This window comes from Sinocyclocheilus grahami, unplaced genomic scaffold, assembly GCF_001515645.1.
Source record: "Sinocyclocheilus grahami isolate Dianchi unplaced genomic scaffold, SAMN03320097.WGS_v1.1 scaffold380.1, whole genome shotgun sequence".
In the NCBI taxonomy this organism is placed as follows: Eukaryota; Metazoa; Chordata; class Actinopteri; order Cypriniformes; family Cyprinidae; genus Sinocyclocheilus; species Sinocyclocheilus grahami.
In genome coordinates, this window is record NW_015505559.1 from 414046 (window position 1) to 436082 (window position 22037).

The following is a 22037-nucleotide window of genomic DNA, read 5'->3' on the forward strand; positions in this document are numbered from 1 at the left end:
GTGTGTGTGTGTGTGTGTGTTTGTGTTGCTAAATGTACTGACAGCATTTATGGTAAACTAAAAAATACATTAAAGAAGGTTCTATAGAAACATGTCATGTACGGATGATGCAGTTGAAATTTAGTACAATTAAAATATACTAACTCTAAATGTATTATTTAATAACAAACTAGTTATAATTATAATTATAAATCACACACTACAGTTGAAATTATAATCAAACACTTTACAAGTTAGTCAACACATCACAATAAGTGTACTTCTTTAAATCACAACATATATCACAACATGATATTCATTACTGATTGTCAAAAAGGACCACCATTACAGTGGAGTGGAATCATATCATCATATCAACTTGTATATAACATAAAATGGTTTATATGGAAAGCAGAGAGACTCTAATAAAGGATTAAAGAACACACACACACACACACACACACACACACACACACATTAAATTACAATGCTGAAAAATGCTGAAAACAAAACTGACAATATAAAAATGTATATTATTAATAAATATATAAATAATACTGGTACTACTAATAAAGTAACACTGTCACAAACACACAAAGACATATCATTTCTATATATTTTTATAATTTGCAAATTAGAATTGGTTACTTGTAAGCAAAAGCTGAAAATTTTAACAAAAATTTAAGTTTTTAAATTAAAAATATTAACAAAAACTATTAATAGTACATTGATCATTCTAAAATAACACTGGTTGTAAGAAGAAAATTCTAAAAAGGAATAACAGGATACAGGTTTGAACATGAGGGTGAATTAAATATAACATAATTTACATTTCAGGTGAACTATTCTTTTAGGAATGAACATTTTCAGTGCAATAGAACTGATGCACTGAAAATGAGGACGGAAAAGATCAAATGCGACAATACTGACAAGTGTGGTAACTCTTCTCTTCTCTGGTTAATTACAGGGTATGAGAAGCACAGGAACATTTTACAGACAGACAACACTCAAACCCAAGAGAAAATCTGACCTTGTCCCCATCAAGGTCTTCTGTGTCTGCAGTCATGAAGGACCGCATGGAGGAGTTGCGTCAGCGGATGAAGGCCAGCGATAAGGTGGTGGACAACAACCCCTTCAACGAGGAGGAGGACATGGACCCGTCCTCGCTGATAGGCCTGCAGGCCGTGATCTTTGAGGCAGAGCCCGTCCTGGAGAACTTCCTGAAGGAGGCTCAGAGCATTCGTGACAGCATCGAGGAGCTGAACTCTGAAGTCCGTAAGTTCAGCCAGCAGCAGAGGAACTTTGTGGCCACCATCAGGCGCCTCAGCATCATGAAAAAGGAGAGCAGCATGACGCGAGACATCAAGCTGTTGGCCGAGAGCCTGCATAAAAGGTTAGATGTGCTTTCCAAGCAGGCTAAGCGAACCGAGGCAGAGCTGGGCCCGGATGTCGCCACGTCCCGTATCCAGAAGGCCCAGCACGCGGCCCTCTTTCGCCAGTTTCAGCAAGTAATGCGCCAACACAACGACGCGATCCTGAGCAAGCAGGACAAATGCAAGCAGTTTATCATCCGGCAGTTGGAGGTATCGGGTCGCGAGGTGTCCGAAGATGAGGTGGATAACATGATAGAGCAGGGCAAGTGGGAGATCTTCAACGAGAACATCATAGTGGATGCAAAGATCACTCGTACACAGCTCTCAGAGATCGAGCAACGCCACAAAGAGCTCCTGAACCTGGAAAGCAACATGAAGGACCTGCGAGATCTCTTTCTAGAAGTGTTCATGCTGGTGGAAGAGCAAGGGCACCAGATCGAGAACATACAAGCCAATGTGGAGAAGACGCAAGACTATGTATCGGTCACAAAGGAGACGTTCAAAACGGCTGTGAGATACAAGAAGAAGAACCCTCTCAGAAGACTGTGCTGTTGTTGCTGTCCTTGGTTCAGATAGCAGGGCAAGGCTGGCAGAATAAACTATGGGAAAGTTTCTCATTTGCTGCTCTCTCAAGGGCAGAGTACACTCACTGCAGACATTGACCTCTGCCTGATGAAGATAAAAAGCAAGGGCACAAAGCACTTTTGGACAATATTAAAACAGGAAGGCTCCATAGCAATGAAGACAGTTGGGTGTTGACATGCAATACAAATGGTTATATAAAGATTTCACAAAATGTTATGATGTTGTTACATCACATCACTTCAAGTTATGTAAGAGGTAATCAAAGGTAAACTTATTTTGTATTTTATTATTGTGGAAAAGGTGCACTATTTTGGATGTCCGTTAAATTTTATTTAACTGACTTCTATTTTTTCCTTTCAGTATTATTTTAAATTGATATTTTTTTATTGTAGCCATATTGTCTGCTTAAGATTAATCAAATAACTGAGCTAAAAATGACACATTCTGTCTTAAGAGATAAGACTAAGCAAATATGCCCTATATTTTCAAGTAAAAAGCCTACTGAAAGATTGCTGCAAGTCCACATCTAAGGGGGCATTTACACAACAATGGCATTTTGGACATTCGTTTACACAATAATGGCATTTTGGGGGCCTGAAAATGCAAACTTCACAAAACGGGTTTCAAAGTGCACATTTTTGAAAATGACGCCCTAATCATCTCAGTGTGAATTACAAATACCTGAATTTGTAAAAAAAAATAAATGCGCATGCGTATTACGTGCTCGGTGTTTCTTTACAAAGTGACAACTTTTCAGTTTTAGTGCATCGTTGTTGTGTAAATGTAACAAACTGTATTAAAAAATGGAAAAGCTTTTCCTTTGCGTTTTTGAAAAGTTTTGCACATAGCTGACTGTGTTGTCAGAACGTTTACATGGATCTGTGAAAATGACTAAAAATGCTGTATTATGCTTCCCAGGCCAGTAGATGGCGATGCCACTTTGTAAAGAAACACTATGCTTCTGCACACATTCGCATTCCTACAAATTCACATTTTTGTAGTTTACACCAAGACGATAATGGTGTTGATTTCAAAAACCTGTTTTTAGGGATGTAACGATTAACCGCGAGCCGGTCGAAAATCGATAAAAATATGTGACGATTCCAGTCGGTTGAGATGCCAAACAAATTTCGATACAATTGGAGTAGGAGTTTACATGAATGTATCTTCTTTTCATCTAGCCTCTGAACAGTGCATATTAAAGTAGTGTTCATAAGCGCAGCACTGCTTTGTTTACAGCGCTAACCCAGGAAACACTGTATCATTGCTGTTCATGAGCGCCACCTGCTGTCAGAGAGTGAATCTGCGTCTCATTCAGCTCCTCTGCTCTTTCGTTCAGATATGTTTTATATAGTGTGGTTTAACAAAACTAAAGTCAGATCATTCTGTTTTTGCTTCAAATTTTGAAATTATACAGTCTAATTTAGATTAAAATCTACTCATGCTGCATCTTTGTTTGGATCATGATTAAAATCCAGTGGCTGCCTGTAATTTTAAATGGAAAGAGCACAGACAAAGCCTTAGTTTGTTCATATTAAGAGATTTCTTTTATTTGTTATATTTCAATTTCACAAAGAAACTTGCAGCAATAGCCAAATAAAACGACACCTTTTCATTTACTGTAATGTCTTCAATCTCACTTTGTTCATAAAAATCGTGAGAAAGTAGAATTGTGAAATCAAAATCGTGAATTGAATCGTGAGTTGAGTGAATCGTTACATCCCTATCTGCTTTCAAAACAAAAACTGTCATGTTAGCCCCATAAGTGTGCTGTCACATTTACCATTGATCAGCGAGAGCGAGCTAAATCCACTTGCTTTAATAGACCTTAGACTTTGACCTTAGCATCTGCTCTGAACAAACATCTGATAAACATCTTTGAAAAGTCAGTTTTACATACATCCTAAATCTTGAAGACATTTTCTGAATGCCTATTTACTTCCTTCTACGACAGTAAACGTCTTACACTCTTACACTCAGATGAAAACATGCACATCAAATAGACGTCTCCAAGATGTATATGTGCTATCAGGGGTGTATCTACTACACTAATGGACACCTTAATTCAGATGAAGCAAGAATTATATTTTTTTAACTAGTTATTTTAAAACAAGAATAAAATACAAGTAACCATTTTAAAATATCTCTAAAATGTAATCTACCACAGGCAGTCTAATATTTGCTCATAATTAATAAGCCGTTACTGTGGAGCTAACTGGAATGAAACTGGTTGGTCTCATGATGAGGTGAATAATGAAGACATGTGGTGAGTCAACAGAGCGGGTAACAGGTGTCGGCACAATTTCTAGGATCTGGGAGTGTCTCTGTATTTTCAGAGGAAAACCTGTTGCCCAGAAATTGAAGGGGAAGAATATTATTTGAAAAGTGCAATATAGGTAAAACAATGTCATTGTTTACTCATATAATTGAGAGAAACTTGAAAAGGGTTCTCGTCTTTTATTTGACCATTTAATGCATGACTCAATTAATTTAGTAGAATTTCTATATGCATATGATGCGATTTCAATTTTTCCTTTCTCTTTGGAGTGTTACAAGCTCTTGGTGCATAAAGAAGATCTGTAAAGTTACAAAGACTAAAGTCTCAAATCCAAAGAGATATTCTTTATAAAAGTTAAGAGTCAGCCACACCTACCTAAAACGGCTCGTTCTAACACGCCCCCACATGTCTACGTCACGATGTGGGAAGATTTGCATAACGCCGCCCAAATGTTCACGCAAAGAAAGAAGGCGTAACTTTGATTCTCGCTGTAGTATTGTTGTTGTCGTGTGTTTCGTTGTGAAAGCGAAACTACTTTGTTTGTCCTTCCAAAAGAGGACGATATCGCTTCGTCATGCCTGGAGCTGAGAGCCGAGTTTTGAGCAGTGTAGAGTAGCGTTTGTTGTTTGTCATTTCTCCGATCACAAAGGCAGACAGAGTTTTATGTTTACGTGGCGCGATGCTATGCAGCACATAAAAAGACAGTATAAGTCATTATAATACGTAATTACAGTATGTCCCCACTGGATGCAACAAATGCCTCGTTTGTAATGGGTTTTATTGGTTTTGTCTCATCACTCCGGCTGGACAAGTCATCACAATATGGCAAGGGGCGTAACATTTCCGTCACATGCTTGAGGTATTCGGCCAATCACAACGCACTGGATAGCTGGCCAATCAGAGCACACCTTGCTTTTCAGACCGATGAGCTTTGTAAAAATTAGTGCGTTTCAGAAAGGCGGGGCATAGAGGAGAAACAATAATGTACAGTATGTGGAAAATAATGGTTTTTGAACCTTAAACCACATAAACACATTTCATTACACCAAATACACAAAATTATGTTATTTTTAGCAGCATCATATGACCCCTTTAATGCACAAAAAGCAAGTTTTAGCTAATAAAATATTACAGAACTGAGCATAATAGGCCTATTTATACTAACTACAGAAATCCCAGCTTTTGTTGATTTTTTTAAAGATAGAACAGCCTACAGTGTTTCCATGACATTTCAAGGCCCTTTTCAATCCCACTGATCTATTCCAAAATAAGTACGAAAATACATATATAAATGTGTCGATATTCACTAATATTTTAATGTTGTTAAAACTTGAAATGCATGTCCTTTGACTAAATTATTTCTTAAAAAGTAATTATTTTATTTCAAGCTGCATACAAAGAGATGATGATATAGAATGAATCAAGCACGAAGCTCTTATAGGAAAATAAGCAGCACGTTTAATCATATTGGACAACATTGCCATCTGTTGACAAATAATTAAAGTACAAGTCAATGTCTGGATATTGGCCTTGGTTTTCGAAGGAGAAAGCACTATTATTAGACCTGGGAACACATACACACATTTGTAGGCTGCAATCTTATAGACACAAAATGGAGGTTATTGTATATTTAATATTTCCTTGTGGGGACCATTGATTCACACACACACACACACACACACACACACACACACAGAGAGAGAGAGAGAGAGAGAGAGACAGACAGACAGCCTTGAACAAACAACATCCCATGTGATTCTATGTCATTGTAAAAATGTCCCTGATTTTCATTTAACCTCAAAGTGAGGTCTATTTTAGAGAAGTCCATGTGGGACACCACTGAACAGGTAATGTCACAGAAGTGAAGTATCATTATGTTGAAGACTACAAAGACTTTTGGAAGTATTTCCTTAAGTTAGTAGACAGAGCACCCTTGTAAAAATTCAGGAGAGACCTCCACACTTTCAATCATCATCTGAGTCAAAGGTAACTGTCTAGTTATATCAATCACAGCACTTAAATACAACGACAAATCAGCCTCTTTAAAGAGCATGTCACCCAAAAGGCCAAGTATCTCATTATTTACGGACTCTCGTGTTGTTCCAACCCAGTGTGCTATAGTAGCTATTTTTCAGAGGAACACAAAATGAAAAACCTTCCCAGATATAATACCTTGGTGAATAATAAAAAAAATATTACTTAGGGTAAACTCTACCGGGACATAAGGGAGTTTATCACACACACACACACACACACACACACACACACACACACACACACACACACACACACACACACACACACACACAGATCGCACACACACACACACACACACAAAGATTTTGATCCAAACGTCTTGCGGAGCTGCTTGAAAGCAAGTAACTCGCATGTCGCCTGGGAGTTGGGTGTGCTTGTACCTACAATAGTGAAATAATTCAAAGGTATGTTTTTTATTGCACTAACTGTTTTTAAACTCTTTAAAAAACGGTCTTCTCCTCATTTCGGAGTCTAGCATCTTGTAGGCTTCATGTCACTGTAAGCTGCTGGACACCAGATGGCGCTACAGCAGAACGTTTGCATCAACCATCACAACACTGAAGCAGCTGCACGACGAGTTTCAATCAGAAAAAAATAAATAATAATCCTGAGAACGTCTTTGGCTTTTAAATATTCTGCAAGTTCTGGTTATTCGTGTGCATGTGTGTGTTTGTGTTCCCAGTGTGTATCAAATAAGAGTAAGAACACCAATAAATAATTGCTTATAGTGATCCATTCAGCAATAACCCACCTACCTTAAAGGGATAGTTCACCCAAAAATGAAAATGTGATGTTTATCTGCTTACCCCCAGGGCATCCAAGATGTAGGTGACTTTGTTTCTTCAGTAGAACACATGTGATGATTTTTAACTCCAGCCGTTGCAGTCTGTCAGTCTTATAATGCATGGCAATGGTAACAAAATCTATGAGAGTAAAAAAACATATTTGCTCATCCTTAACAGTGAATTACATCAGTGGTTCAGCTTTTAAAATGTTCACATCAGTGGTTTAATAAACTTTCACAACCCGACCGCTTCAGAATGGAGTGAACAGAGCTCTTTGTCCCGGTCTGTAATATTTTGGCTCGAACCGCCGGGTCCCGATGTGGTTCATCAGCTCGACAGACTGCAGTGTACCTGGAAGAGTCTTTCACTGCCTCAGGAAACACTTGCACTCAATAGGAGCCACCCCAGCCTCCGCTGGCCCGTCTCATTTGCCGCCACTGGTGACACGCATGCTTTGAACCGTGAATATTTGGAGAGCCGTACTTCCCAAATACGTCTTTATTTTGCTGCCTCATTAGACGGACAGGGCTCCAGGGATGAACTCACTCTCGGTAAGGAGTGAGTTTAGCGGTGGATCATTTAGTAAATGTCACTCAGGTGATGGCTTTCCCACAATACTCAAAAGTGTGTTTTCTAGAAATCACTTTTCAGGAAATAAAAAGGTCAGTTGTGAGATTTAAAACGTAAGTGACAAAGAGTTAAAGTTCAACCTCAAGAATGTGGTTATGATAGCATGTAAAAATAGTAATTTACATATTTATGTCTAATTGACATTAAATACTTTAGGGAAGATTACGTTGGGATTTTGTTATGTTTGTATAATTTTTATGCATGGAGTAACCCTTGTGAAAACGTGCCCTTAACCGAAGTTGTAGTTGTAGTGTACAGTACTTCAATTTTTAAAAAAGTTTAAAGTTAATGTATTTTAAATACAACATTGGTTTGTTATTTCATTTAATTGCAATTAACAAGATAGAGTATATAATTTATTTATATTATTCCATATTATTATTTTTTTTTATATTATTTGTATATATATTTTTTAAAGTATGTCTTTTTTACTATAGACTGACCAGTTACAGCGCCTAAAATATTCCTCATATATTTTTTTACATAAAATCTTGATGTTCTTGTGCATGTTATGTTCTAACAAACCTTATATTAAATACATTTTAAACTAGGTTTCTCAGGAGAATAAAAACTCAATTTCCATAGAAATTGCCCTATTTGTGCATTAAAAAGGATAAAAAATCAGAGAGTGACGGCGAGAGATGAGAAAGATCCGTGACATATTATCTTCACTATGAGCTTGATTTGATGGCACCAAAAATGAGAGTGAAAAATGCTAATCAGGAAATAGATTCAACCTAAACCATGTGGTATAGACATTTGATTTACAATGCATCATCTACGCCTTTGCTGGAGTTAATGAGATTTCAAATAATCCAAATTGAACCGCATTTAAACTGTTATTTGGACTGGAAGCGAGTCTTGCTGGATCTGGATCATGGTATGAAATGCCTGCAGTGGATAGCAGGAGTTTTGGTGAAGCAATCAGGAGAAATGTTGTGGTGAAGAGTGCATTAGACATTTGGTCTCCAGGAGAAGAAGCCTTCACGAATCTTTGTGATTGGTGGTGAGGAGTGTGGCTTCGGTGGGGTTTGCTCTGTGAGGCCTCAGATCTCTGCCAAACTGGGAAGGCAGTGGAAATCTTGAGTTGACTTTACAATTGGACAACTCTCTTAGGTAAGGGAGAGCATCAAGAATTTCAACAAGCAGCCAGCAGCATTTGATAGGATTGTCAGGGCTCATGGGACATTTGTCACGTTAAAAAGTCCTTTGCACTGCTGAAATCCCAAAATTTCTAAATATCCTTAAACAGGATATTAAATGTAAGTGCACTTACACAAAACTCTGCTTTTGTCAAAATCTAACTAACAACTAACTAATGAATAAATACATTTTTCTTAAACTAGCTTAAAAATGAATGATAAACTTATTATATTACAAATAATAATTAATATGATGATGGCTTATTATTGATTATCATTATATGTCTGCATAGCCAGTAACAGAAATTTTAACACCAAAAAAAATTAAGTATATATATATATGAAACACAATATATAATAATATTGTATTATATATTATATTATTAATATATAATATAAAAACATAATACAAATGTAATAACATGATATATAAATCATAAAATATTAACACCAACATTTTAACATTAAAACATACATTTTTCAAAAACATCACTTCATTATAACATTCTTTTTACATTTTTAACTTAAAATTAATTTGTGTCCATGCATTTTTATGTCAAAATTACAGTGAATTATCATTTGAAATGAGGAGGAGGTGACATTAGTTGAGTTTTAGTATTACTTTACAATAAGATTTAATTTGTTAACATTAGTTAATAAAGGTTTATAAATGCTGCAAAAATATATTGCTTATTGTTATTTAATCCATTATCAACAAATGAGACATTTTAAAAAGTCAGATTAAAAAGTTGGCATTTTCTATAGTAATTTCACATTATTAAATTTTTTCATGCTTGACAAGATTCATCAAGCAAATCCATGTCATATTTTCTTTCAAGAAAATGTATATTGTTTACTCTTGAATGATCATTTAGGCCATAACCTTGATCACAGTGAGAACTGCAATCATTTTCTTAAAAAAAATTAGCAATCAATTTATAATATAGTCCCACAATGCAATTCTTTAGCCTTACAGACATTCTTTGTCTGATGGAAAGTTAAAAATCGTAGAGAAATGTATTTAACCTAGTTCATAGCCTGATTTCTAAATGCATCTGAAGGGCCAGTCTTTAATCTGATTTCCTGGAAACAGATAAAAAAATAATCCAGTCTTTGAGAGTACAAGAGAAAGCCTTGTTATCGCCGCTATAACAGGTCTAGTGCACGTGGATATTACTCTAACTCGACCCCGTGCTGTTCTTAGACCTGTTCCTTCGCTCACACAGCAGGACATCTCAGCACCTGCCCTGAAAAGTCAGGATCTGCTAAAGTGCCACATCTCTTTTCCCAAGCTGCCCTGTCCTGTGGCAGTCTGAGGCGCTCGGCTGCTGTTCTGTCAGTCCAGGTTTGGGAGAGAGATGGATCCTGGCTTCCAAAGGGAAAGCGATACTGGTGAATTCCAAGGTGCAGGCCGAAGAGGACCGTGGCTGAGACATTTTGATGTCACAGCTGCCACAGTTGCACTTCTTGAATTTCTTATTTGAGTAACACTCATAAATACTGCCAGACACTTAAACATTCCACCAGCTGTTTTTCTATATCAGCCACATTCTTCTGCAAATGTTTTTAAACTTTGTATACAGACATGGCTTTCATGTGCAGATATTTACAGCCAACAGGTTAAAGATTGTAAAACACACACACACACACTCACTCACACACACACACACACACACACACACACACACACACACACATGATGTACAGTGTTTGTGAAAACTCAAATAATGTCACTTCCTCTTCATTTAAAATGATCATTCATTATTATTTTGAGGTACACGGACACAATAAGTTTGCAAAAATTAATACACATAAAAACGCAAATAGAATGTTATAATTAATGTTATTATGAAGGATGTACTCATGCAGTTGTATTTTTTTTTTTAAATATTTAATTTCTGAGCTCTGTTGTCATACGATTAAAGCACACATTTGAAATAGTTAATCCTGACATTGGGTCATATTTCATCCCAATGTTACAAGAAAAATAAGAAAAGATAATAGCTTAAACATAATCTATTTTTGGGATTGTTTTGCATTGTGACATAATTTCTTGATAATTAAACAACCTCTCCTCCAAATTCCCAAATGCTAAAAAACCTACCATCATTACCTTAATTTGTATATAATTATTAAAATAATGATTTAGATATTTCTATAGCATGTAGTATTTATTGTCCTACTTTTAATTGAAACCTTTTGTACTAAATTATTATTTTACTGTACATACAGTATCGTAAAATAATAACCATATCACAATACTGTAAATCTAGTGAGAATCACCATTGAAAGTAACAGAAATTACAAAACAAAAAAGCTACACATTAGAATAATTGTTATATTTAGTGTTTAATAACAGCATAAATATAAAAAAATATAAACAGAAACAAATTTAAATATTACAACTAGTAAAGAATAATGGTTTGATAGTTAAGATATAAAATTAGTAAAGAAAAGAAAAGAAAAGCACTGTGAAGTTGTATACACTGAAAAAATGGTGTAGATACAATTTTCGCTCAGAAATTACTAGTAAATTTTCCAATTAATTACAAAAGAAAGACTATGAATTAAATGAAAAATGTTAAAAAAGTAAAAAGTCTGAAATAACATTTTCTAATAATCTTTATTTGAAAGATATTTTCATATAGTGTAGATACAAGCATAGGAGTGAACAACAGGAGTGAAAATAAATTATTTTTTTGTCATATTTAATAACACATCAGGATTTGCGACTGCTTGGTTTCCGCACAGCACAGATCCATGATGCATCATAAACTACCCCTTACACTAGATCCCATTATGACTATCCTGAGGGCCATAACTGCTAGATATATTCACACTGATATAGTTTTATTCATAGAACTGAACTGTGCTCATACAGTCTGTATATTGTTTCTATAAACTTTAAACATACCATTACACATTTAGATAGAATGCATCTGAACTGAAAAGAAAAGATATTGAAGGAAGATTCGAAAACAGATAGCAGGATAGGAATGAAAGTGGTTGGGTCGTTGGGTTGAGGAGATGAGAAGAACAAACACAAAAATAAAAGCCAGAGAAATATGTGGAAAGCTGTGGGAATCATTTGGTGTCTAATGTGAAGGCTGTGTTTTGGTCTGGGCTGATCTTCCGGGCAGCCAGTATTCTCTACGCTTGAATCCTGCCAGGAACGCCGGGTCCTGAAAAACCGGACGGACATCCTTCACGCTGACCACCCTGACTCACAACAGCATCCAGCCAAACATCCATCTGCCACCAGCTTGTGTCCAAATATTTTACAATGTTGTATATCAAACTTGAATCATTCTAACTAGACACAATTACTTATTTATGGCCCTCTAAATTATTCTCCCTGATATGAGCCTCAGTCACGTAAAGCTAATTTGGAGATTGTGCTGTTTGGTCTGGCAGCATGTGGCCTGCTTCTTTTCGTGACACTTGCATGCACAAACTTCTGGCTTTCCTCGAGTCTTAATGGTTAAATGCACAAGGGAATGTTTTACCATTAATTTAGGTCACAAGAGAGATGACGGCGCTCTTCATGGAGTATAGTCACATTCAGTTTAAACCCGTTCCCATGCCTATCATTGTTCTGAAATGGGACCAAGGCTTTGAAAATGTTTTCTTTTTTTTTTAAGGTTGATTTTGTTTTGGGGTTTGAAGTAAACATAGGAATAAAAATCAATGTCTTAAATGTCTTAATGCGCTCCTGTTTGATTCAGATGAAGAATAGCTTCTCACATGACATGAAAATTGCTGTCAAACATGTTTAGTGATTGCAATGTTCATGGTCAGAAACAAACAATTTCAGCAGAATTATTTAATATGTTCTACAAGAATAAAACGACAAGCCATGCATTACAGCAAATTTTACCGGATGAAAAGGATGTTCTTAGGGATGTGAAGACTATGTGTGTAAAGAAGTGCACTTAAATGTGCACTTGTAGTGTACTTCAAATCTTTGCTTTAAAGTACATAAAAAAAAAAAAATATATATATATATATTAAATAACCTACTAAAAGAACTACACTTATTTTGATGTGTTGATTAACATACTAAAGAACATGTAAAGAACTTGATTATAATTTGAACAGTTATTAGATATCACATTTAATTATTATTATTTTTTTTTTAATCCATGACATACAAGCTACCATAGAAATAACAATAAGGTATTATTTTATTTTATCATTAATCCTTGTCAGTACATTCAGCAGTATACTTTATATATTAAAGGCAATAGAAATAATTTTGAAATAATTTATAAAAACGTATTGAAGTCCTACTTAAGTGGGGTAAAAGCACTCTAAAGTCCAGCTAATTGCATTTTATACATTTTAATACATTTTCATTTAATTGCAATTAACAGTTAAGTGTCCAAAAATATTACAATCAGTTTGCACTTTAGTATTTTCTCTAATACTTTAACTTTCTTTAGTAAAAAAGGTTGAATTGGTCAAAAAACAAACAAACAATCAAACAAAAAACAAACAAAAACAATAAGTATTTTTAAAATATATATATATAAACTTTTCACTTAGGGGTGTACTCACTTTTGTGGCCAGCGGTTTAGACATTAATGGCTGTGTTGAGTTATTTTGAGGGGACAGCAAATTTACACTGTTATACAAGCTGTACACTCACTACTTTACATTGTAGCAAAGTGTAATTTCTTCAGTGTTGTCACATGAAAAGATATAATAAAATATTTACAAAAATGTGAGGGGTGTACTCACTTCTGTGAGATACTGTATATATATATTTTACATTTGATAATCAAGTTTAAGGTCTAACAATTAGAGGTCTAACAATATTACATTATGCCTCCACCCAAGTGAGCAAGTGTGTGTGCATGTGTGTGTTTAACTGTTGATGACTAACTGCTTTAATCTTATATAGACTCCTGCTCTTAATCTTACACATTTTTCAAGTGTGAAATGTCACTGTGTTTATTTACTGTGGCAGAAGAATGAGGAGTTACAAGTGAATAAAAGCGTCCATAAAATCTTGAACATCTAGCGAGGCCTTTAAAACCTCTCTCGTCTCTCTCAAAACTGTCTCTGGGATGTCGGCTGTCCTGAACTGTGCAAACTCACTCACTCACACACAAAGTCAAAATCCTTCCTCATTCAGATAATGATGAGAAAATCCTTGAGCATTGTAAAAAGTCTGAAATTACTGCAATTGCAGCATAAGAAAGCTTTGATATTATGGTGTTGGTTTATTTGATTTTACACTGTTATTTATGCATCAAGAACCATTTTTTTTTTACACCAAAAATAAATAAATAAACTCACTAAATTTGATTTCCTGAAGACTGTCAGTCAGGTTTCTTGTGTGTACAGTTGCATTATTCTGAAAGGCACCGGGAGAAAGGTTTTAGTTTTAAATCTTTCATCACAAAGGCTGTACAACACATTTACTGCTGTGGCTTTTTCAGTCCAGTTACTGCATTACATTAAGACTTCTGACAACGCTCACCTGAATTCCATTCCATCCGGCTTCAGATTATAATATGATCTACATTTTTGGCAGGGGGTGATAAAGCAATCATCTCCCAGATAACTTAGACTTTCCAAACCCTCATTGTTTGAGGAAATGGCTGCATGTTTCATTACCGTTTCATGCATTTCATCAGCATTAGTGAAGTCGTTGTCAGCTTAAAATCTGAATCTGGACTGATGTGTGTTACAGCCGACAAAATTAGTTATGCATTTGTTTCAGTTATGGCTGGTTCTTCAGCTATGGGCACGTCTGACCCTGTGGACTTTTAGAAAAGAAATACACTTTTGACACTCTCACTAGTTTATTTATCTCCATAATAAAGGCATTTCCCGCACCAGGATCTATTGTGTTTAATAGCATTCTGTGAAGGAATTGTAAAACATTTTTAGACTCCTTTTTTGTCTTGCTAAGATTTTACGTATATTATCGCCTTTTTCATAATTTAACTAAATTACAGCTTGGTTATAAATTACGAACAATAAATATAATCTGTTCACGGATGATTTTTCTTTGTTTTCATCACACTTCACTTGTCTTGTTGTGTAAAAATAAATTTTTGCTAAATAAATGTAATAATGAAGTAGACTTTCATGTTTTTTTTCACACTTTTGTCACAGTTTTAAAAATCTTTTTTCTTTTTAATAATGGATTTTCATCGTTGAACACTGAATGTCTGGGTCTGGGACAAAACATAACATTTATGCATAAAAAGCATTTGAAAAGTATAATAAATGACAAAAGCGTTGTAAAAAGTTTTCATGAAAGTCTTAAATGTGACCTTCATAAAGAAAAAAAAAGAGAAATTCTGTTAGTGTTAATAAAAATCAACCCATGGCAAGTAAAAGTGCATGAAGTGCACTCAATTTATAAAATTTTTCATCATTTTATTACTTTTTTCCTGAGATGGCACATAATGGCATTCCATAAGTCCTTAATGGCATATAGCATTTTATCATTGCGGTCTGCATTACATTATGTATTGTGAGCAATATATACCAACTGGATGTGCATCAAGCAGGCTTGTCTGGGCTGAATGTGAATTGAGACTTATGAGCATTTAAACTGTGGCTCTGAATCACGACTGAGTCATTCTCTTGTCTGTTGTGGGCCCACTGGGCAGACTGGAGTGCTTTCATGTAGACCATGATTGGGATCATGCTGGGTGACCAACAGAATCACTGAAACAGTGAGGAAAACGACGCCAACACACAAGCAAACCATTTCTCAAAGCCATGACTGTCATCGTACGAAAAAGGAGATCTGCGTTTTAGAAATATCCAGGATTTACAGCTAAATGGTTGTGTTCCTGTAAATACTCTGGACTTGGTTATGACCTCATTATGTCTTAATAATAATGCATGTCTCATGGCGACTCCTCTATTAACAGGAGAGGAACTATGGAGATCTCATGTGGAGCTGTTTTGCACCAGTCATTTTCTTCCAGGGGTGTAAAAAGAGTAACTCAGCATGCTCACTTCCTTGATATGAGTGACTAAGCCAAACGGTGAAAACATGGTAACTGATGCAGAACTAAATTCATGTTCTCAACGGCAACACATTGATTACCAATAACACATTTGGATTACACATGGAGAATGTGTCACATGAATCATAGATATAGATCATTTGAATGCTGAAAGCTTAAAACCATGTTTGCATATTTCTCTGATGGCTGTTTGATTATAAGTATTTTTCCAACAACCCGACAGTGACATATAAGGGAGGTCAAATATGACCTACAACCCTTAAAAATTAACAGCCAAACTCTGACATTTAGCTTAATCTAAATATAAAATGAATTAAATTACCATTCCATAGCCTCTTTACTGTAGCTGGGAATATAGAGCTCATGGTGTGAGCAGAAAACAACCCATATTCTCAAATATTTTGCATTGTGTTGTGCCAAAGTCTATCCATTTAAACCATGAGTAACATAGGACAGGTCTTGCAATAACAGTCTCAGAACAGTAATTCATGACTACCCTTGAAATAGATTTTAACAGCATTTTATTGATAAGAATGGATTGTAGGTTGTAGGGGTGCAACAGTATGTTGTGTCACAATATACCGCAATACAAAAATGCAACAATGTGTTTCATGGATAGCAACAATTTGTGGTATGTATAGTTCACCCAAAAATGAAAGTTTACACAGATTTAGGGATAGGGTTAATTTTGGCAAATTACTGCTTTGTTGCTGCCGCTGGCATGAGCAAAGATTTCTGTTGAAATGTACGCAGAATTACAGGGATTATGATACATGTTGCTGCTGCAAGTTAAAGAAGGGAGAACCTCATAGCAGATATAGACAGGTGGTGCTGGGGAGGTGGAGGGCCAAAGAAAATTTTCATGTGCACAGTACTAAACTGGACCAGAAGGGAATAAATAATGTTGTGTAGATAGACAAGAGAGATTGATATGGCTGTGTTGCGAGCTTGGAAGATCCAATAAATTACTATAATAGAGTTTCATGACAGAGCTATGCCTATTTTACATTGTGAGACTTCTAAGCAAATTTCCTTGTGAGAAGGGCACAAATGTGGGGACATTTCCACTGCTATGCTCGACGAAAAGAAGCCATAATCTGAGAGTTTAAATGCAAATGGGTCATTGAGGATGAAGTGCCGGTGCGTGCCACTCAAGAATTATGAATTGTGTACTTTAGACCTTCAGTCAACAGCTGAGAATGTAATGAGATGCCCTTGCTCACTTTATCATATGCCACAACATTAAAATGACACTGAAGTCCCATACATCACCAGCCTATCCAAATAATGCCCTCACACATAAAGTGAGGCAGTCTAATAGCATGGGGTCAGGTAGGCTGGGCAAGCACTCTTCGCAGTTTAAAATCCCATCATTGCTGCTTACTAACCCATCTTAGCAAATTTATCATGCTTCAGAATAACTTGTTTACTGACAGATAATTTTGTCACACAGTTCGATTCTTTCCAATACCTTTCTAGTGACGAGAGCCCGATCACTCTCCAGCCTTGGGCAACATATTGGACATCTGAGGCTGATTCGTTTTATTTATCAGCCTGACAGTCAACATAAAGCAGAGAAATCAGTTGCATTCGAAACTGTGCTCTAGAAAGAACAATAAAAATGCACAAGGACAATAAAAAAGTGTGTTTGACAGGAAGCATGCAGAAAGTGTCATGTTTTTGGCTAAGGCATTTCCAAATTCTTTATTGATGGATGACCCACAAATGGGACCCATGACTTTTGAACGCAGAGTTTTGAGCGCCTTTGTATGTCATAAATTAAGAATGCTTGGATGTATTGAATAGCATGTCCCTCTCCTCATATTGCAACCAGATGTCACTGCATTTCAATTAAATTCAAAGACAGAACTACGTGTTTCATAAAAGTCGAGTTTTCTGAACAGGTGCAGGATGATCAGAGCGTTGAACAATGCACTGGAGATATGTGATCTGTGTGGATCATTGATGACTGCAGACACAGCAGTCTCTGACTCAACATCTCCACCACAGACACACAGACATTCTCTACTGTTTGTCTCAAAACTTTTCTGCCATTTGATTCATATGCGGTGTGAATCACTTTTACTCTGTGATGGACTGGCCGTCCATTGCCCTTGGCCTGAGACGGTGGGATAGGCTCCAGCATCCCCGTGACTCTATGTAGGCGAAGCAGTTTGGATCAGCATTACTGGTGAGGAAATGTCTCTTTCACATTTGAAAATTTCAGTTATTGACATTCTATGAAGATATGAACGTGAAACTTCAGAATTAATCTTTATTTGTTGCTGCTAAAAATATACCTTTGTGAAAAAGAATCATATTTATTGTGCACTTATAGTTTACTTCAAATCTTAAATGAATATATATATAAAAACATATTTGCAGATAATATAATAGTAATTAAATAAAAAGTCACTTTGAAGCTACACTTTCATGACTGTTCTGTACTTTGTTATTGTCAGGGATTCATCACAGTCACTGCAGTCACCAGCCAGGATAATCACCCGATCACAGTCACCTGAGTTCTGATCACCCACACTACAATACACACACATCACGGTCACTCACTGTCCGGTTGACCGTTCACGCCTATGGACTGTTCTGGACTCTCTATACGATATTCTCCTAGAAAGACTTACCTTCTGGTTCACCTGCGATCCTCCAACGACTCCTTGGAAGCTGTTCCACGATCTCCCACGAAACCGGCATCAGACACTCACCCTCAGAACTCCGTTAAGAACCCTGGAATCCTTCACTCTGTTGACACTCTCCTGCCTTAACCTAACCCGTTCCACTCATCCACCTCTTGTATCAATAAACCATCCTGTCTTTCACTTACCCGTTGTGTCTGGCCTTGCTTTATGACAGTTATATTACATTTTAAGTTTATATATTTTTAAATGTGCTAAATTGCAACTTCATCCGTACAAATATATTTAAAATAAATGACTTACAAGTTTCAATAGAGATTACATTATAGTATGTTTTAGTTTACTATAAATGCTTGTCAGTACATTTGGCAGTACACTTTAACCATATTTCAAAGACCACAGAAATGCTTATGAAATCACATATAAAATGCGCTTAAGTGGGTCAAAAAGTTCAGATACTTTTATATAAATAACATTACATTTAAGAAACGTATATCACTATAATACATTTTCATTTAGCTGCAATGAACATGCATTTGACTGTCTAAAACATTACATTCAATTCACACAAGTCTATTCTTTTTAAAGTATATTATTTCCATAAGTACACTGTAAAGGATTTTTCGAAGGTGTAAATAAAATGGTAACTAATGCATTATAAGGGTATTCTTAATGCTTTATAATGCTTTATAAACAACCTTATAATATATTGTATCATCTGATAAATTATCATAAAAGTTACAATACATTATGATACTTACATATTTGTGTGATGCATTATAACAGTAGATGAAGCCTGCATTCATAATGCATCATAAGGGTATTCTTAATGCATTATAATGCCTTATACTTATAAGTATGCTAAAGTTTGCTTATTTTTCACGAGGATAAGTAAAATTTTAGATTTGGGCTGTTTTAAAATTTTTATTTGTTTACATCCACATCCATGTTGTCAGCATCTGTTCTTGAGTCGGTCTCTTCATCAGACCTTTTATCTGTAGCTTGTTAGTGACTTTGTCCCATGACCCTCTTCTTCATGACAGATCATACCTGGAATAAATTAAGTCAAAGAAAATTCCATTATGCTCTCACACCAATGCCCTGTAACTCAATAAGCAAATGTGAGCCATGCCCTTGCGGTTCTGGGGAAAAGGCATGTGGGTGCAGCTTGTTGCAAGTGATGTACTCTCACACATGGACGCATACAAATGGGTAACCGCTAGAGTGCTGTAGGCAATGTCACCAAGGACTCTTGGCTCTCCACCTCCTTGCTGAAAATATTACACAAAAAAATACATCAATGAAGAAAAAAATGGCCAGGTAGTTATTGTATCCCACACTCTTTCACACATGCACAAAACCTCCCACTGGTGAAGTGGAAATAAAGTGCACTTGTGTAACAAAAGGAAAGCACAAAATATTACCAGCATTATTCCACAGTGAAGCTTTCACTTGCTCATACATAATATGGGATTACCATTTCCAATCCATATATCATTCCAGTGGGAGCAAGACCCATCCAATCAGACAGGGATCTCTGCCAAAAACTGTAGATTAAAATCTGTGGCTGAAAGTTCATTCAAGAGCGCTTCAGCAGAAGTGCCACTGTACTATGATTGCTTGTGCATTCCTGATGTCATATCAGCCATACATGATAATCATGTTGGGAGCACATGCAGCCATCTGAGTCAAAACCAAAAGGAAATTGATTTTAGATCTGCATTGAACATCAGCAAGAGCAAGTTTCTTTTGCCACCTCACTTTGACCTCCAGCTCGTTGTTGTCTTTGATCAGTGGTCTCAAAGTATGGGGCTTAGGAGGTAATTATCAGGGCTGCACAGGAGCTTTTGAAGCACAGTCTACAACCTGTACGTACATAATAACATAATAAAGGAGGCCTACTGACAAAAGAATAGTTTTCAGCCAAGAATTGAACTTTTCATTATTCAACAAAATGCAGTTGTCAATCTGGGGGCACAAAGTGTTTCTATTGTCAATGGAGGGGGCGTGACAAAAAAAATAAATAAAATATATATATATATATATATATATATATATAAAAAATATATATATATAATAAAATAAAAACATTTAATTGTGTATCATTTCCATTCTGGCTGTAATTATGCAAAACCGTGTGCAAATATTATTACATTTTGTGCATTTAAGATACACAAAATGATACACTCTTATAAAAAAAAGGTACAAAACTGGCTTAAAAAACTTTAAATGTACTTTTATGTACTTCTATGTACTTTTAAAGTGCTAATATGTACCTTTAAGATACTAAAGTGTACCGTTTAGGGGTAGGTAAGTTACAAAGATGTATGTTTTAGCTCTTGCACCTTAAAGGGGTCATATGATGCGATTTCAAGTTTTCCTTTCTCTTTGCAGTGTTACAAGCTGATTGTGCATAGATAAGATCCCTGAAGTTGCAAAGACTAAAGTCTCAAAACCAAAGAGATATTCTTTATCAAAGTTAAGACTCTGCCACGCCCCCCTAAAACGGCTCGTTCTAACACGCCCCCACATATCTACCTCACTATGTGGAAATATTTGTATATATATTGTAATAAATATTACAATAATGTACAGTATTTGAAAAATAATGTGTTTTTTGAACATTAAAGTATGTCAACATATTCTGTTACACCAAATACACAAAATAATGATCTTTAAAAAAGCATCATATGACCCCTTTGGCTTTGTACCTTTTTCTGAGTGTAGCTATGAAATTAGCATTAGCAAAACAAAGTTATCTGGCATTATAGTCCAAAAATTGTTTAAAATTTCATTTCCATCAAAGAATACAGTACATCATTTGAGATGTGGCAGAAATTACATTAAATTACAAAAATGCTTGAATTCTCCCGTTATCTACAGTAAGTCTGTAGATCATAAAAGTGATAAAGAATAACCAATAAAGGTACATAAGATTTTAAAACAACAATAAAAAGAAATAAAAAATTGATTTAAAATGTTTTAAAACTGTCTGTACACTGTTGGGCAATGCTAGTGGGCGAAATGAATAAACTAGTGAGAGTGTGAAAGCGTGTTTTCAGAGTTGATCCTCTTTAAAGTGCACAGGGCCCAAAATGCTCATAGTTGAAGAAACACCCATACATCAACAAGAAATTACAGTAGGCAACGGTTTGTATAATTTGCATTTATGATGCATATAGCGGAGGAAGATCCGCCGTGGGTTGTAAGGGTCGCCAGAGGTCACAAGCTGTTTCTCAGTGACTAATGACATAAATTTCAGTCCGTTTCTCGCAAAAAACAACTGCATCAGTCATTTGGACTGCATTTATGAAACTTTTATGATGCCTTTTTGGTCCTCAAAAGCTTGGGACCCTGCTTACTTACACTGTGTTTCTGAAAATGCTCACCAAGGTTGCATTTATTTGTTCAAAAATAAGGTAAAAATAGGAAAATTGTGAAATATTATTGCAATTTAAAATACCTGTTTTGTATGTGAATATATTTTAAAGTGTAATTTATTCCTGTGATGCAAAGCTGTATTTTCAGCATTATCACTCCAGTCTTCAGTGTCACATGATCCTTCAGAAATCATTCTAATAT

General features: G+C 35.7%; 1 protein-coding gene across 2 annotated transcripts in view; it reads left to right on the top strand.

The window, feature by feature from the left end:
- stx19 (syntaxin 19) overlaps window positions 1-2234 on the top strand; it is a 4555-nt gene extending 2321 nt beyond the window's left edge. For both annotated transcript variants that reach the window (XM_016230925.1, XM_016230926.1), the window contains exon 2: window positions 947-2234. In XM_016230925.1, the coding sequence (XP_016086411.1) occupies window positions 1044-1928 (885 nt within the window). In that variant the 5' untranslated portion in view covers window positions 947-1043 and the 3' untranslated portion in view covers window positions 1929-2234. The remainder of the gene's footprint in view (window positions 1-946) is intronic.
- The last annotated feature ends 19803 nt before the right edge of the window (window positions 2235-22037 follow it).